The sequence below is a fragment of the Callithrix jacchus genome, chromosome 7, assembly GCF_049354715.1.
Source record: "Callithrix jacchus isolate 240 chromosome 7, calJac240_pri, whole genome shotgun sequence".
Lineage (NCBI taxonomy): Eukaryota > Metazoa > Chordata > Mammalia > Primates > Cebidae > Callithrix > Callithrix jacchus.
In genome coordinates this window covers 48518529-48535846 of record NC_133508.1, presented here as the reverse complement: position 1 = coordinate 48535846, position 17318 = coordinate 48518529, and the positions used below count along the sequence as shown (strand labels likewise).

The 17318-nt window shown below is 61.3% G+C and overlaps 1 protein-coding gene across 6 annotated transcripts in view; it reads left to right on the top strand.

The window, feature by feature from the left end:
- CASZ1 (castor zinc finger 1) overlaps positions 1–16473 on the top strand; it is a 159811-nt gene extending 143338 nt beyond the window's left edge. For 4 of the 6 annotated variants that reach the window (XM_078330366.1, XM_078330364.1, XM_078330363.1 and 1 more), the window contains 13 exons: positions 824–996; positions 1128–1939; positions 4178–4313; positions 4505–4568; positions 5850–6004; positions 6095–6217; positions 7088–7426; positions 8902–9100; positions 10111–10282; positions 11826–11977; positions 12343–12484; positions 12972–13271; positions 15206–16473. In XM_078330366.1, the coding sequence (XP_078186492.1) occupies positions 824–996; positions 1128–1939; positions 4178–4313; positions 4505–4568; positions 5850–6004; positions 6095–6217; positions 7088–7426; positions 8902–9100; positions 10111–10282; positions 11826–11977; positions 12343–12484; positions 12972–13271; positions 15206–16338 (3900 nt within the window). In that variant the 3' untranslated portion in view covers positions 16339–16473. Of the gene's footprint in view, positions 1–823; positions 997–1127; positions 1940–4177; positions 4314–4504; positions 4569–5849; positions 6005–6094; positions 6218–7087; positions 8017–8901; positions 9101–10110; positions 10283–11825; positions 11978–12342; positions 12485–12971; positions 13272–15205 lie in introns of those variants that run through there. The other 2 variants (XM_078330367.1, XM_078330368.1) reach the window with 2 other exon arrangements.
- Positions 16474–17318: the final 845 nt, after the last annotated feature.

Sequence of the window (17318 nt, the reverse complement as noted above, 5' to 3'; positions counted from 1 at the left end):
CGTACTTGGTGTGGATGAAACTCAGTGAGCTGTTTATACAGACGACATTTTTCAGGCTTTAACACCAAGAGTTGCATTGCAAATGATTCCTGAGGAGGTTTTTGTTTAATTCTTTGTTTTAATGCCACGCAGAGTCTGGGCTTTTTCAAGGTGTCAGGGCCAGGAGGAGCGACTTTGGATTGCAAATAGCAGCCCCATGCCTCCCCCGGTATTTGTCAGGGGTTGTTATGGGCCCCGTGAACAACCTGGGCCTCAAGGAGAGGGGGGCCACCCTCTGGGCTCTGAGATGGTGCAGACACTGGCATGGCCCAGCCTTCAAGAGTGTTCGGATTCCACGGGTTTTTACTCAATATGGCAACGTTGCCTTCCTGGCCTGGCTGGGATGGGGTGGGAGGGCCCCGTGCCCAGGAACTGTCCACTGAGCAAATCCCTGGGCTAAAGGTGACCTCCGGGGTCCAGCCCCTGTCCGCCGCTGAGGGTTTTAGAGGTAGGGCCATGGATTGGCACTCAAAATCCAACTTCTGCAGAATGTAGCTCCCTCTCCTGGGCCAAAAAGTGCCCCAGGTCTCCGGAAATGCCCTGACCCTTGGCACAGACAGAGGCAGCCCCAGCAGCACCCAGCCCCTCCGTGGGGGCTAAGGGGTGTTAGAGGCTTTCTCCTTGGCTTCCTACGTTGACCTTCTGCGGTCTCCAGTCTGAAGGGGTGCCAGAGCTCTCCTGAGCAGGGAAGTCAGGGACCCCAGCCACACTCAGTGGCGCAGACCTCGGCCCCGGAGCACCTGGCCTCTGTTTGAACACCTGACCGCCATCCCGTCCTGTGCAGGTGGGCTGTAACAAGGTGTACACAAGCACGTCTGACGTGATGACCCACGAGAACTTCCACAAGAAGAACACCCAGCTCATCAACGACGGGTTCCAGCGCTTCCGAGCCACCGAGGACTGCGGCACGGCCGACTGCCAGTTCTACGGGCAGAAGACCACGCACTTCCACTGCAGGTCAGCGGGGTAGGGCCTTCCTGGACAGAATTGGGGAGGGAAGGCAGGGACCCAGGGCCACAGTGGGAGCAGGGCAGGGCCTCCTCTGGGCCCCCTGAGGCTCCATGACAGGCTCCCCATGTCCCCTGCAGGCGCCCAGGCTGCACATTCACCTTCAAGAACAAGTGTGACATTGAGAAGCACAAGAGCTACCACATCAAGGACGACGCGTATGCCAAGGACGGCTTCAAGAAGTTCTACAAGTATGAGGAGTGCAAGTATGAGGGCTGCGTGTACAGCAAAGCCACCAACCACTTCCACTGCATCCGCGCCGGCTGCGGCTTCACCTTCACCTCCACCAGCCAGATGACCTCACACAAGCGCAAGCATGAGCGCCGGCACATCCGCTCCTCGGGGGCACTGGGGCTGCCACCCTCGATGCTGGGCGCCAAGGACACGGAGCAGGAAGAGTCCAGCAACGACGACCTGGTCGACTTCTCTGCCCTCAGCAGCAAGAACTCCAGCCTGAGCGCCTCCCCGACCAGCCAGCAGGCTTCAGAGGCTGGGCCCAGCACCACCAAGCCCCCCAACAGCAAGATCTCGGGGCTGCTGCCCCAGGGCCTACCTGGCTCCATCCCCCTGGCCCTGGCCCTCTCCAACTCCGGCCTGCCCAGCCCAGCGCCCTACTTCCCCATCCTGGCTGGCCGTGGAAGCACCTCCCTGCCTGTGGGCACCCCCAGCCTCCTGGGTGCAGTGTCATCCGGGGCAGCAGCCTCAGCCACCCCCGACACGCCCTCGCTGGTCACCTCTGGAGCTGGAGACTCGGCCCCCGTGGCTGCCACCTCTGTCCCGGCGCCACCTGCCTCCATCATGGAGAGGATCTCTGCGAGCAAGGGCCTCATCTCGCCCATGATGGCCAGGCTGGCCGCTGCTGCCCTCAAGCCCTCTGCCACCTTTGACCCAGGTGAGCAGGCTGGGTCCTGCCTGGAAAGTGGGCACCTTCTGGACTGGGGTGGCCCCCTGGCCTCAGGCTGCAGAGCGGAGTCGGGAGGTGTTTGGAAGTGGTGTCCATGTGGCCCCTGCCTGCCAGCGCCCCTTCTTTGCCTGGTCTTTGCCTCCATCCTGTTGGTTTCCATGTGGGGCCCTTGGTTCTGGCTCACCCACAGCAGGGGGCCTGTGCTTCTGTTTCTCCATCCATGAGGTGGGGGCAATGGTTCCTGCCTGCTAGGCTGCCCCGCATCCCTGGGGCCACTGCAGGTCCCCCCACCACCGTCTGTTCACCCTCCCACATCCCAAGTCCAGCCCTGATGAGAGCAGGCCCAGGGCCTCAGGCATGCCCGTAGTTTCCTGCAGCTGACCTGGAGCGGGGCCTGTGTCCAGCCCAGCAGTGGAGGGGCAGCACCTCACACCTGGACACCTCCAGGCCCGGGTATGCCCTTCCCAGGCTCCCTCCTCAAGTGCTGCCCAGTAGCACTTCTGTTCTACAATGGAAGCCTTCCGTTCTGCACTGTCTGACTTGGCAGCCACTGGCCACGTGTGGCTGTTGGTGCTTGAAGCTGGGTCTGTGACACGGAAGCAGGACTGTCACGTTAGACAGCCACACTTGGTCAGGGACTGCCATGTCGGACAGAAAAGGGCCAGAGCCCGGGGTTGCATATTCCTTCTTCACGCTGACTCGCTGAGGGGCGCAGGTGTCTTTCCTCCTTCCTATAATTTCATAAATTCTCCATTTAAAAATGTTCTTTCTGTTTTTCTCTGGATTGGGTCGGGAGGCCAGTTCTGTTCACCTCACTCCCCCTCTGGGTAGTTCCTGTTTTTTGAATCCTTGGGGAGAGTTCATTTCACGTCTGGGATGTGGCTTATTTCAGTTATTCACTCAACAGCCACTGATGCCCGCTGAGAGCCAGGCTCCAAGCCGGGTGCTGGGGACACAGTAAGTTGGACGCCAGACAGAGCCCCACCCCGTGGAGCCGGCAGCCGGTTGGGGATGGTCTGTCCCGGGCACATGGCTAGGAAGTGGTGAACCAAGGCGCTGCCCACAGGAGTGGGGCTCCTGGCCTAGATGCCTGCTCCCATTCGAAACCCTCTCAGAACCGGCGAGACTGAGGGTCCCCGTGGCCAGCCCGGGGCTCTGCCTACACCTCGAGGAGGCTGCCAGTGCTTGGACCATGTTTCTCCGGGACCTTGGGCAGGTGACTTTGGAGAGCTGTTAGAATGTGGACTCCTGAGGTCTGAAAACTCTCACAGGCCCGAGAGGGTGCACATACCCAGAAGCCGCATGGAGGGGCCACCTCCTAGTCCAAGCCAGGTGGGGCCTCGCTGGCCACACCCCTCCAGCCAGGTGCCTACTGGCCAAGGCCACCTGGGCTCAGTGGCCAGACTGTCAAGTACTTTGTTTTCATTAGAAAAGTCTCCTTCCCCCAAAAGAAAGGTCAAGCTCGGGGGAGGGAGCTGTTTTATTTTTTAATAAAATGCCACTTGCTGTCTCTGAAGCGGCTCTCTGTCAGCTGCAGCGCCTTGGGGCAAATTAATATTTCCATCACTGGGGGATTGTGGGGGAAGGCTCACTGGACAGCCCTGACAGCAACTTCTCTTACCCCTGCTCTGCGGACCTCCTGCAGCCTCACCCGCCCAGCTCCCTCCCGGACCCAGCCCAGCCTGCCCAGCCTCATGTTCCTGCCTCAGACAGCTTGACTGCTGGGGTCACACAGTGTAGCTGCTGTGACTGGCCATCCACCCCATTACCCTGACGCAGCAGAGTCCCTTCCTGGGCATGCTCCGTGCGGCTGTCACCCAACAACCGCAGGCTGGGGACCACAGAGGGACCCTCCCAGTCCAGATCTGCCACTTTCCCTCAGCATTAACAGAGTCTTTAATAAAAGCCTAAGCGGCAGCCCCACAAATCAACTGTGACAGTTGGTGGAGAAAATGAAGGGTCCACACCCCCCACCCCAGCCCCCTCCCCAGCCTCCCACCCTTCTCCTCCAGGAGGCCCTGAGCCAGGACAACTTTGACATAATTTTGCAATAATTATCACTTGAAGAATTGCCACACAGGAGCAAGCGTCTCGAGTGATCACATCAGCGGGAGAAGCACTGACCAGCAGCCGGGGCTCCCCCGGCCCACTGTCCTCCCTCCAGGGGGCAGTGCCCCGGCCAGGCCTTCAGCCCCTCTGACGCATCTTCCCTCCCCTCCCCTGCAGGAAGCGGGCAGCAGGTCACCCCAGCCAGGTTCCCCCCAGCCCAGGTGAAGCCGGACCCCGGTGAGAGCACCGGCACCCCAGGCCCCCATGAGGCCTCCCAGGACCGCAGTGTAGACCTGACTGTGAAGGAGCCCAGGTGAGGCGAGGCCCCCTAGGGAGCTGGCCCAGGACCAACCGCACCTTCTAGCTGGAGCCTGGGGTGGTCCAGACCTGGCAGCTGCAGCGGGCCCAGCCGAAGCCCCAGGGCCGGGCAGGGAGGGTGAGCCCCGGGGCCCAGGCTCAGGCCCCGGCCGTCAGAGCTCAAGCCCCTTGGTTTGTGTGTTCTAGTAATGAATCAAATGGCCACGCAGTCCCAGCAAATTCATCTCTTTTATCCTCGCTTATGAATAAGGTAAGAGCCATCCATCACACGCCTCCCGTTCCCCCACCCAGAGAAATTAAAGCTGTGCTGGGGGGTGGGGGGGTGTGTTTGTTTTTTAATGTTTTCCCTCTAATAAGATGAGTTTGTACCATTTAAATTTTGAGGCCATTTTTCATCGGATATAATTTCAGAGCCACTGCTTACAAATTAATTTAATGAACTGGCTGAAGAAATATAGCCCAGCCTCTGACACCTTTTTCTCCCTTCAGATGGAGGGCTCCAAAAGCTTTTCCAGAGCCCTTCAACTTCGTCCGTGCCTCGTTATTAATTTTATTTATTTATTTTATATATTTTTTTGTTTGTTTAAAAGGAGGTTGGGGAGGGGGGACTAAAGTGGGAGCAAAACATCAATTTCCACTTTTCGGGTTGAGTAATGGGCTCGGACGCTTCCGGAGAGGCCGCTCCGGAATATTTATTTTAAATAATGCAGGGTCTCTGTAAATTATACATCATCTCAAATATATTTTTCCCCCCTTCACATGATACATTTGACTACAGCAAGATTAATTCGGTTACTGTACACCAGTGACTGCGCTGAGGAGGGGCCTGGCCTGGGCTGCACCTCTCACCACAGGGGTCCCAGCTGGGCGCCTGCTGGAGAAGGAGCCTTGATGCCCTGAGGCATCCACTCCTTGGCCACTTGCTCTCTTTCCCCTTCCTTTGGCCGCTGCCCCCACATCCCCATCCCTTTCTGTGGAGCCTTTGCACTGACCCCCTCCTGGCCACTGCAGCGAGCCTGTCTCCATCTGACCTGTGAGCCTTCCTCCCTCCCTCCCACCTTCCCTCCTTCCCTCCCTCCCTCCCTCCCTCCCTCCCTCCTTCCTTCCTCTCTCCCCTTTTTGGGCCTCCTCTTGTTCGCAAGAAATTCGTAGGGGTTCCCCCATCCCTCCTCCTCCTCAGCTTCTTTTGAAAACCTTCTGGTAGGAAAGTAACCAGGGAGCCTCGAAGTCTGGGCTGCAGTGTGCGCCCTGAGTCTTGGCCTCAGCTTGAGTGATGGATCCCATGGCAAGGGCTCAAGTGGAGGAGCCCTGGGGAGGCCTAGCAGCTCCTGGGGCCTGGGCAGCACGCAGGCTTTCAGTTCCGGGAGGTCCCAGCTACAGCCAGAGTGAAGCAGGCAGGCTGCATTCTCTGCTGGCACTGAGGGTCCGGTGGGTCCCTGCAGCCCCGAGCTTCAGCCGCTGCTCCCCAGGCAGCCGTGTCCATGTCCCGCCTGAGGTGCCCCAGCCTCACACTCGGCCTCTGTCCTCACAGATGTCTCAGGGCAACCCAGGCCTGGGCAGCCTGCTGAACATCAAGGCGGAAGCGGAGGGGAGCCCTGCCACGGAGCCCTCACCCTTCCTGGGCAAGGCCGTGAAGGCGCTGGTGCAGGAGAAGCTGGCGGAGCCCTGGAAGGTGTACCTGCGCAGGTGAGGGGCTGCCGGCCGTGCCCACCCATCCTCTCCCAGCGCCCGCCCCAGAGCCCCTGGCTCTCCTCTAACGCCAGCTCCTCTGGCTAGGTTTGGTACCAAGGACTTCTGCGACGGCCAGTGTGACTTCCTCCACAAAGCCCACTTCCATTGCGTGGTGGAGGAATGTGGCGCGCTCTTCAGCACCTTGGACGGGGCCATCAAGCACGCAAAGTGAGTAGGGTGCTGGGGGCATTTCAGCAGTGCCCACTGATCCCAGCCTGGCTCTGGGATGGGTGGGGCCGGGGCCTGCACAGCCGTTTCCACCAGACCACAGAAGCTGAGCGGCGTCTCAGAGGTGCTGCCCCAGCAAGGGTGGGCTTCCCATCCTCCTTCACACACTTAGCCCTCAGCCTGGGGCCCTGAGCAACAGCTGCTGCTGCACCCATGTCCCCGGGGCAGCCATCGGTCCCAGCATGTGCCCCCTGCAGAGCAGGCCAGAGGGATTCAGAGCCCAGCTGGAGAGATTTGGCTGTGACCTGGGGAGGAAACCTAGCTGAAGGCCATTCCAGGCCACAATATTACATCTCTAGGTTACTTTTGACCTAAAAATAATGAAATGAATGTATAACTCCCATGGAATTAAAAGGCTTCAAGCCTGACCACCCAACTATAAGGGAACTCAGAACTTGCAATCTTTTAAAACAGATCTGCTCCCAAGGCTTTCCCCACCACGCAGGCACCCTGGCTGCAGCCTGCTGGGAAGCCTGCTGTGAATACTGAGTCCTACCTTTCAGACCTCTGAGCAGGTTCTGGAAGGAAGGGGCTTCCTGGGGCAGGGCCTGCTGTCACACACACAAGGAGGAGCTGGAAACCGAGAAAGGCATGGTTAGGCCCAAGCCAGGAGCCCACATTGGGAACCAGAGGTCGGGCAGTTTGCTATCCAGTCCTTCTGTCCTGGTGGGGTCACAGAGACTTCTGGAGCTGAATGATGGGGACCAGTAGAGATGGACACCAGGGTCTAGGCCCGTGATGGAGTCACACGTATGCCCTGTGCACCTGTCTTCGCTGCCCCCCTGAGACCCGCTATTCTGCCTCTCACAGCTTCCACTTCCGGACAGAGGGAGGAGCCGCAAAAGGAAACACCGAGGCTGCCTTCCCGGCCTCGGCTGCCGAGACCAAACCTCCCATGGCCCCCTCATCCCCTCCAGTGCCTCCTGTCACTACGGCCACCGTGTCCTCTCTGGAGGGGCCCGCCCCCAGCCCAGCCTCCGTGCCCTCCACCCCGACCCTGCTCGCCTGGAAGCAGCTGGCTTCCGCCATCCCCCAGATGTCTCAGATCCCAGCTTCAGTGCCTCACCTGCCCGCCTCGCCCTTGGCAACGACTTCTCTAGAGAACGCCAAGCCCCAGGTCAAACCCGGATTCCTCCAGTTCCAGGAGAAGTGAGTCCCTCGATGAGCCGGGAGTCCCGCGTTCCCCTCGCGTCTCGGGAGTAGGTGCTAGCAAGGGCGCTAGGAGGCCCTGTTCCTCACTGCGGATGGTGCTGGCTGTCCCCCAGCCTCTCTGGGGCATGACCATCGGGTGATGTTCTGCCAGCCAAAGATGCTGCTGCTCCTACCTCACTGCCTGTCCCAGAGCAGGCCAACCAGTGTGGGCCGATGGTGGCAGCAGTGGCCACTGCTCCTGAGGGTACAGGGCCAGCTGGGGTGGGCTGGGTGTGGTGGTCCTCAGAGGACGTCTCCCAGCCTGATAAGAAGGGCTGTGTCTCCCTCCAGGCCTCCGTGCTGGCCTCCTCTGTGGTTCACACCCACAGCTGAATCTCTGCAGGGCACTCAAAGTCATGGGTCGGGGTGAGGGGGCCAGGCCCTTCCTGGCTGTCACTGGCCTGCACAGTGCTCTGAGCTCTTGGGTGGAAGGGACCCTCCTCACTGGATGGTGGTGGCTCCTTGTAGGGAGAACGGTGACTTTGTACCATCATGTGTGCGGCTTCCTGTTCTCAATAAAAGTAATAAATTGGATTATTTATACCGCCTGAGTGGCAGCTGTCCTCCCTCTCTGAGCACCCGGGGCTGGGTCCGTAGCATGGAAGGGGCCCAGCACTCTTCTCCGTCCCTCAACCACCAGCTTCCCCTCCCCTGTCCTCCTCCCCAGAGTGGCAGCTCAGGTTTCCCAGGCTGGTCAGAGTGCCCACTGTGGGTCTCCTGGGAGGGGACTGCCGTGTTGCCAACCAGAATGGAAGGCTGGGACCAGTGTCTTCCCACACCCCTCTGCATCCTGGAGGTTTTCCAGGGCAGGCCAGCACACCCCGTCTTCCCAGCAGCTCTCCCACTCTGCCGGCGAGTGAGGTCTTCTGAGTGGGTGGGTACTGTGGGCGCTGAGCTGACCCTGGGGAGCCCAGCAGCTGTGAGCCCCCAGGAGCTGACACCAGGCACATGCTTCTGCTTGCTAAGGGCCGTGGCAGCAGCGCTTCCTGGTAGGGCCAAGCACCCGTCTGCACTCTGTCAGTCAGCCACATCCACGGCGGCACCCATGCCATGCTAGCCAGGGCCCCACAGCACCCCGCCAGGGCCGGCAGCACCATCCTTATTTTCCAATCCAAGAAGTTTTACAGCCATCCTTATCTGCAATCCTGAGGTGTGGCCATGGAAACTACGTGTCCCAGCATGCAGTGCTCTAGGCACTCTGCATATTGCAATCCCTGTGCATCCTGCAGAGTTCCTATAAGGAGGCAGGAATGCATGCTGGGATCTGTAGTCTCTGGCTGAGTCATCCTGTTGCGCAGGACGGCAGCCCGGGCCATCCCTCTTGGTGGTACCACTGGTCATGGGGCAGTGAACCCCAACACAAGCAAAGTCAGGACACCGGCAGGGAGGGCTTGGAAATGGCAATGACCTTCTGGGCTGTGGTTTCCTTCCAGCGATCCTTGCCTCGCGACGGACTGCAAGTACGCCAACAAGTTCCACTTCCACTGTCTCTTTGGGAACTGCAAGTATGTCTGCAAAACCTCTGGCAAGGCCGAGTCCCACTGCCTGGACCACATCAACCCCAACAACAACCTGGTGAACGTGCGAGACCAGTTTGCTTACTACTCCCTGCAGTGTCTCTGTCCCAACCAGGTCAGCATGGCGGGCCGGCCCAGGGGCAGAGTAGGAGGCAGGGGAGGGGTAGGGGTGCAGGGCCAGCTCGGGGCACACGACAGGCACCTCCGAGCAAAGACTCCGTTTCTCACATCTTGCTTAAATGGGTCTCCAGGACTCTGGAAAGGACACCGTCTGCCCCTAGGCCCCTGGGCAGGGGTCCAGATAGGTGCTAAGTTGGTGAGGTCTAACCCCCCCCAGTGGTGACTGAAGGCCTATCCTGGAACTAGCTATGTCCCCTTTCTCCAAAGCCCTAGAAGTTTCAAACAGGCCCATTGTGCATGCCTACACAGGAAAGGCAGATCAGATACACTTTAAAGACCTGACCCCCAAGACCAGGAGGGGCTGCCTGAGGGGAGCCTGGGCCCAGGTGTGCTAGGATAGGGCAGTGATGTCTGTCCTGGTCTGGGCATACCGGGAAGAGTGTTACCAGAGATTCACCATGTCTGCTCTAGGTATGGGATTGCAGAGGAACTTTGAGGTGACCAGGATAGGATGCTTTTGCGCAGTGACTAAGGGCATGCACTGCTTTTTTTTTTTTTTTTTTTTTTGGAGATAGTGTCTTACTCTCACCCAGGCTAGAGTGCAGTGATGCAATCTCGGCTCACTACAACCTCCGCCTCCCGGGATAAAGCAATTCTCCTGCCTCAGCCTCCCAAGTAGCTGGGACTACAGCCTCACGCCGCCACACCTGGCTAATTTTTTGTATTTTAGTAAAGATGGGGTTTCACTGTGTTGCCCAGACTGGTCTCAAACTCCTGACCTCAGGTGATCCGCCCACCTCGACCCCCCAAAATGCTGGGATTACAGGCGTGAGCTACCATGCCTGGCTCTGTACCGCTTTTTAACACGTGGAAGGTGTTTATGATCACCAGCTTCTGAGCGCAGAAGAATATGTGTGCCAAGGGCCCGCCTCAGCCTCAGGCTCGGGGCAGGCAGGAGCTCACAAAAGTCACCCACTCATCCTGACCCTCCCGTGTCTCCTGCAGCACTGCGAGTTCCGAATGCGAGGGCACTACCACTGCCTCCGCACCGGCTGCTACTTCGTGACCAACATCACCACCAAGCTGCCCTGGCACATCAAGAAGCATGAGAAGGCGGAGCGGCGGGCAGCCAATGGCTTCAAGTACTTCACCAAGCGCGAGGAGTGCGGCAGGCTAGGTACCGAGGGCCAGGGCCACGGGCAGGGACTTCCAGCAGGCAGCAAGACCATGACCCCGGTGGCCTGGGCCTCCTCTCCCGGTACCCATGTCCTGTCCCCCACCATGTTTTGTTAATGATGTCCCAGATATCACAAGCTAGGCACTGTCAAGCTTTTGAAACAGTCGAAATCCACAGAGCCTAGCCATAAATGTGGGGGTGACGCAGGGCATCACCCCTCCACCCCCAGATAGCTGCCCTGGGACCCTGTCATGAGCATCCGGGGGCTGGGCGTGGTTCTGTCTTCCTTTTCTCAAGAGGCTAGCAGGGAAGTCAGGAGTTCAAAGTTCTTTGCTCTGGGATCTCTTTCCCTGGCTTTAATGATGAGGTTTTTGTCTGAAATGAGGTTTGTTGGTCCGTTCATCCATTCTACACTTACTTATGGAGGGACAGCTCTGCCAGGCTGGGTGCTATCATGGGTGGGGGCGGTGACGGTGGTGGTGGCTTAGATCTAGTGGGGGACAGTCAAGTTCCCTGTGGGCTCACCTGGAGCACCTGTCACCCGGAACCCAGGAAGGGACTGCCATGGCTTTGAGATGGGGAAGCCACAGATGCCCAAGAGGTAGTGGTGCTGCTGGGAGCTGAGCCCCCAGCCCCTGTGCATGGCCTACTCACAGGGCAGGACTCTCCATAGGAAGAGACCGGAACCTGAGGGCAGGCGGGAGCCAGGCAGCCCAGCAGAGGCCCCTGGGCTGCAGGCAATGCCCGTTGGTATGGCTCGGTGGTCACGCAGTAGGGGTGGGGCTGCTGCAGTCTGGCCCTTCTGTAAGTGAGGAAATAACCCTTGCCTTCAAGTAGGAGTTCAAAAAGGAGTTCTCGGCCAGGGAGAGAGGGCTGGTAGCCATGGCAACAGGCATCAACTCTGGCGGCCTGCGCGGTCCCTGAGCTCAGTTTACAGATGTCAGGGCATTCTGCAGTTGCCATTATTTACTCAACTTGTGGTGTTTTTGGTGATAGTTGGGGCCAAACAAAGCTGGGGGATGACAGAAGACACCTGGCCGGCCCAGGCGCCATGGCAGCGGGCAGGCCCTCACCTGCCCTGCGATGCTGTTTCAGCCCCACCTGCTCTGTTTGTTCTCAGCCCAGAGCAAGGCAGTGGAGGCTGGGGGCCGGGCAGAGGGGCAGGCAGCACCCGGGCTCCCCAGCAGAGACATGGGGACAGGTGTGGCTTGCTGGGAGGTGGCTGGCCTGGGAGACAGGGACCACCCTTGCCCTGGAGCTGTGCACTTCTCCGTGTATGGGCCAGGGGATGGGGGCCAGCCCAGCATTGTCACTCGCCTCTGTGCCAGGCTGGAGAGGAGGCCCAGGGTGTGGATAGTCAGTTAGCTTTGGACTTCCCGACCTTCCTCCTAAGTGTGCCGCCCCGGCTCAGGCCCTCGTCCTCAGACACCATCTGCCTTGTCGGCCACACTGCCCCCAAGCCCAGAACAGTGACCGACACACCCAGGAAGCTGTGAGCGCTGGCCAGCTGGGGGGCTTACGCCAGGTGGGGCTGTGTCCACAGGCTGCAAGTACAACCAGGTGAACAGCCACTTCCACTGCATCCGGGAGGGCTGCCAGTTCTCCTTCCTCCTCAAGCACCAGATGACCTCCCACGCGCGGAAGCACATGCGGAGGATGCTAGGGAAGAACTTCGACCGTGTGCCCCCCTCCCAGGTGAGGACCTCCCCAGGTGATAACCCCCTTCCCAGGTGAGAGCCCCTGAAGGTGAGAGTCCCTCAGGTGAAACCCCCTGCAGGTGAGAGCCCCCCAGGTGACAGCCCCCCAAAATGAGAGTCCCCGAAGATGACAGCCCCCCAGGTGAGAGCCCCCCAAGGTGAGAGTCTCCCCAGGTGACAGCCTCCCAGGTGAGAGCCCCCCAAGGTGAGAGCCCCCCGAAGGTGAGAGCCCAGCCAGGGTGTTGGGAGTACATCACGGTCCCACTCTCCTCTCAGGCCTGTGCTTCGTGGAACCTCATCCTGCCCACTGCAGGCAACATCCCCCTCAGCCCCACTTTCTCAGGGACCCCCATGTCCTTCCAGGGCCCCCCAAGCCTGATGGATGCTGAGACAGATGAGTGCATGGACTACACCGGCTGCAGCCCGGGTGCCGTGTCATCTGAGTCATCCACCATGGACCGGAGCTGCTCCAGCACCCCTGTGGGCAACGAGAGCACCTCAGCAGGTGAGCACCAGGTGGGGGCTGCTGGCAGGGCCGGGCCCCACTCCCAAAGCCTAGCCCCACTGGGTGCAGCTTGGGACAGAAGGTCCGGGGCATGGCCTCCAAGGAGGACAGGATGGCATGCAGCAGAGCCAGCTGGTCTGTGGCACTGGGTCCCTTCCACTATCCTCCTGCTTCCCCGGCGCTGCACTTCGTGTCAGTTTCCAGGAGAGGACCCTGGGCCTCAGTGGGAGCAGTGCAGCCCCAGCCTCCTTCCTCTGCTGCCTCCCAACCGGCCCTGCCCCCGCACACCTGCCCACGTGACCCCCGGCACGCCCCGCCTCTCTCTCTTCCTTCCCCCTCTTCTTGTGTCCCTCTCTCTCTCATCCGTGCATACATTTTCATGCCATACCTGCTTCTGCCATCGGGTTTCTCATTTTGGTTCTTTCTGTTTGTTTGTTCTTTGTTTTGGTTTCTTTTTTTTTTTTCTGCTTTTCTCCACCCTCTCCAGGCTGCCCGGCTCCTCCTCCTCCTCCTCTTCCTCCTCCTGTGGCCGCTGGTGATGAGGCTGCCCGAGCGGCCCCGCAGCTGCCAGCGACTCCATCCTTCGTGCCGGCCACGCTCCGGCCGCCCCTTCCCCCCCTCCCCTGCCTCTTCTCTCCGTCCTGTCTCTCATACTCTCTGCTCAGTGCCACTCTTGGAGCCAGCCGGGGCCTGGCCCACCCCACCTGCAGCCCGCCCAGCTTCCCGCCCATCACTGCCACTCCAACTCCAGTAAAAAGTGACGTCCCCCTAGTTCAGGATGCTGCAGGTAATGCACACACGCCTTCTCACTGCTGTCTGTCACCCCAACCCACCCTCCACGTCACGCTCCGGGGCCTGACCCTTTTCTGCAGCCAGCTAGCTAGCCACAGATGGGGCTGCTCTGCACCCCTAACAGCCAAGCATCTCTGAGACTAGACAGTGTGGTCTCTGTCACAAAGACAGCTCCTCGTGGCTCCTGCTCAGCGCTGGGCAGGCCAGAGCATTGCCACCAGGGATTCTCCCTGTTCACAACAGCTCAGAGGCCCAGAGATGGCCAGTCCTGCCAGAGGCCCTATAGGATCTGCCTCCCTCGGCCTGGGGCGAGGCAGGACATGTCCCTTCTACTTTCAGGAGGCCCTCTGGGATCTGGTACTAGGGAGAGGCAGAGGATGCTTTGTGGGTCTGCTGGAGTCTGGGGCCTGCGCAGGTTCAGAGGGTACAGATCCCAGCCTAAAACCCAGCCCACCCCCAAAGCTGAGCAGAAAGTGGGAATCTCTGAGGACTCAGGCCTCGTCAGTGCTCAGGGCAGAGGCACCTCCCATCCCACCCCCATATCTGATACCCACAGCGATGGCATCTGCCCACCCCATCTGTTGAGTGTAGACACCACCCGGGCTCCGACTCCCCTGGTGATTCTTGCCTCACGCTCAGCCTGAGCACAGGCCCCAGGAGTTATGGCCAGGGCAGGGCTGAGCCTCCCACCCTCAGGGACTTCCGGCCATTGGAAGCTCCACTCTGGCATCACCACATCCTGTGACTTCAGACCCATAGCAGCTCCTGACCCACCCAGGTTTTGCACCTGAGGCCATCCCTTGTCCCCTGCCTGGGTGCCCCCACACCATCACAGTCCTTAGTTTATCTCCATTTCTGTCCACTCGGGCCTGGCCTCAGACTGGCAGGCAGATGTTTGGTGGCCATAGTGACTGCCTGGCCTTCTCAGCAGGCTCTGGGAGAGCCGGGCGGGTCAGCCATGTGGGAGGCTTTGAGGCCACCCCTGCTCTGGTGGAGCTGGTCAGAGAGCTTCTCTTGTTGTTTGTGGGGGTGTCGTGGGGAGCCAGGACCAGGTGCCTATGCCACTGGCAGGAGCTGGGGCTTCCTTCCCGTCACCCATGGCCATAGGGGCACAGGTGCCTCCCAGAAAGGGTTACAACCCTGGCCTTGGCAGGGGGGCATCCTAAATCCTGGGAATCAGTCTGTGCCAGCTGGGCATAGATGGGCTCAGCTCCCCCTGGCTGAGCCCCTGCCCTGGCCCTGACCCAGGTAAAGCCTCTGAGCTGAGGGCAAAGGCACTTAGCTCCCTGAGGCCTGGTCCTGCAGCAGGGATGCGCTCTCTCAGCCCTTGGGGCAGAAAATCCCAACAAGACCTTAAAGAACCTTCTGGTACCAAGGACAAGGTGCTCCTCGGGACAGGGAGTTGCCACCTCGCACAGCCCTGGGGCGCTTGGCACCCCTACTGTGAGTAGGCAGCTCCCCCTGTGCAGACAGGCGCAGCCAGGGAAGCCGGTAGCCGCCGGGAAAGGAGCCGGCCTGTCCCTCATTAGAGGCAGGCCTAGCTGGCGTCTTGGCCCGGGTCCAACTTGGGTAATTGCACTCTGCCGACCTAGATTCCCCCTTCAGCTTCAATTAGCGCCAGGACGTGTCCTCACTTCCCACCCAAACTGGCCAGGAAGCTGCCACCACGTCCCCCAGAGCTGGTTAGGCTGCCATCCCAGGGCAGATGCCTGTGCCGTAGGGGACAAGGAGGGGAAGCCCGGGACCCCTGCTGTGGTGGGGGTAGGGAGGGGGCGGGGCAGGAGAGGCCTCCTGAGCCAGGGGAAGCCGAGGGCTCCCCAAATGCCTCCCTCTGGCGCCGTGCCAGGTCAGGGGCCCCATGTGGGTGTTACCCTGGGATGGTGCCCACGTGGGCACCTCTTCTGCGCTGACCTCCCCGCCCCTCCCCAGGGAACACCATCTCCATGCCAACAGCCTCAGGGGCCAAGAAGCGCTTCTGGATCATCGAGGACATGTCGCCCTTCGGCAAGCGGCGGAAGACGGCGTCCTCCCGGAAGATGCTGGACGAGGGCATGATGCTGGAGGGCTTCCGGCGCTTCGACCTCTACGAGGACTGCAAGGACGCGGCCTGCCAGTTCTCGCTCAAGGTCACCCACTACCACTGCACGCGCGAGAACTGCGGCTACAAGTTCTGCGGGCGCACGCACATGTACAAGCACGCGCAGCACCACGACCGCGTGGACAACCTGGTGCTGGACGACTTCAAGCGCTTCAAGGCCTCGCTCAGCTGCCACTTCGCCGACTGCCCCTTCTCGGGCACCAGCACGCACTTCCACTGCCTGCGCTGCCGCTTCCGCTGCACCGACAGCACCAAGGTCACGGCCCACCGGAAGCACCACGGCAAGCAGGACGTGATCAGCGCCGCGGGCTTCTGCCAGTTCAGCTCCAGCGCCGACTGCGCCGTGCCCGACTGCAAGTACAAGCTCAAGTGCTCGCACTTCCACTGCACCTTCCCGGGCTGCCGCCACACGGTGGTGGGCATGTCGCAGATGGACTCGCACAAGCGCAAGCACGAGAAGCAGGAGCGCGGCGAGCCCGCGGCCGAGGGCCCAGCCACCGCGCCGCCTGTTAGCCTGGACGGATCCCTGTCGCTGGGCGCGGAGCCGGGCTCGCTGCTCTTCCTGCAGTCGGCGGCCGCCGGCCTGGGCCTGGCGCTGGGCGACACGGGCGACCCCGGCCCGCCCGACGCCGCCGCCCCCGGGCCGCGCGAGGGCGCCCCCGCCCTCGCCCCCGCCGCCGCCGCCGCCGCCGGGGAGTCCTCGCAGGAGGACGAGGAGGAGGAGCTGGAGCTGCCGGAGGAGGAGGCCGAGGACGACGAGGATGAGGACGACGATGAGGACGACGACGACGAGGACGACGACGAGGACGACGACGACGAGGACCTGCGCACCGACTCGGAGGAGTCGCTGCCCGACGCGGCGGCGGCGGAGGCGGCGGGAGCCGGCGCGCGGACCCCGACCCTGGCGGCGCTGGCAGCCCTCGGCGCTCCCGGCCCCGCGCCCACCGCCGCCTCCTCGCCCTAGCGGCGCCCGCGGGTTGCCCTGGCGGCGGCCGCGACCTCGGCCTCGAGAGCGGCGCCGCCTCACGCGAAACGCCCCCTGGGCAGAGCCCCGCGCCCCGCCGGTGCTTCCGGACCCCGAGTCCGTCTCAGGACAGAAGCGGGGACCCCTCTGGTGCTCCGCGGCCGAGGACACTGGCGGCGGCGGCGGCCCTGCTCTAGGGAGGCCGGGTCTCTTCAGGGAAACAGAAGGTGCTCTTGTCCCGGCGGAGGGGACCGAGGAGCAGGGGTCCCGGGCGAGGGGGCACAGCCCTCGGCCGCCGCCCCGGAGCCCCTCCACGCGGCCGCCCCACCCCGCGACCATTGCTCAGGACTGGGACGGGCGCTGGGGGCCACCGGGACCCCCCACCCCGCGCCACCAGGGCGGGGTGGCCCCTGGAGCCGCTGGCGGGGCCTCCCTCATGCAGCTAGGATCCTCCCCCTGCCCAGGGGGAGATGAACAGAAGGCGGTCATCACGGGTGACACTACAGGGACCGCGGAGGAAGCCTCCTGGGAGTAGCTCCAGCTCGGCCCCACCCCACCCCAGGGCCAGGCTGCTCCCCGAGGGCAGGGTGGGGTCTGTGTGGGGACTCCCTGGCCTCGGCCTCCGCCCCAGGGAAACAGAGGCTGCATCCAAAATCCAGAGCAGCCCGCTGGGGTCCGGGGCAGGGTCTGGGCCACCCCGGGGGTGGAAACAGGAAGGATGCGCCTGGTTTTGGCTTTAATATTCAAAGTGGAAAAAAATACAAGAAAGTTGTACAGTATTTTTCCTGTAAAGGTTATTATTCTGCATAGAACAAAAAGGAAGAAAGCAGGTGTGGTGAGTGCAGACCTGCCTCGGCCCGGCCTGAGGTCGGAGGTCAGCCCCGTTTCTCCTGTGGGATTTGGTCCAGAGTTTTTTGTAGAGGCCTTATCAGTTTGAGGCTGTCTGTCTTCACACTAGCACTGATGGGAGCTGCGTGATT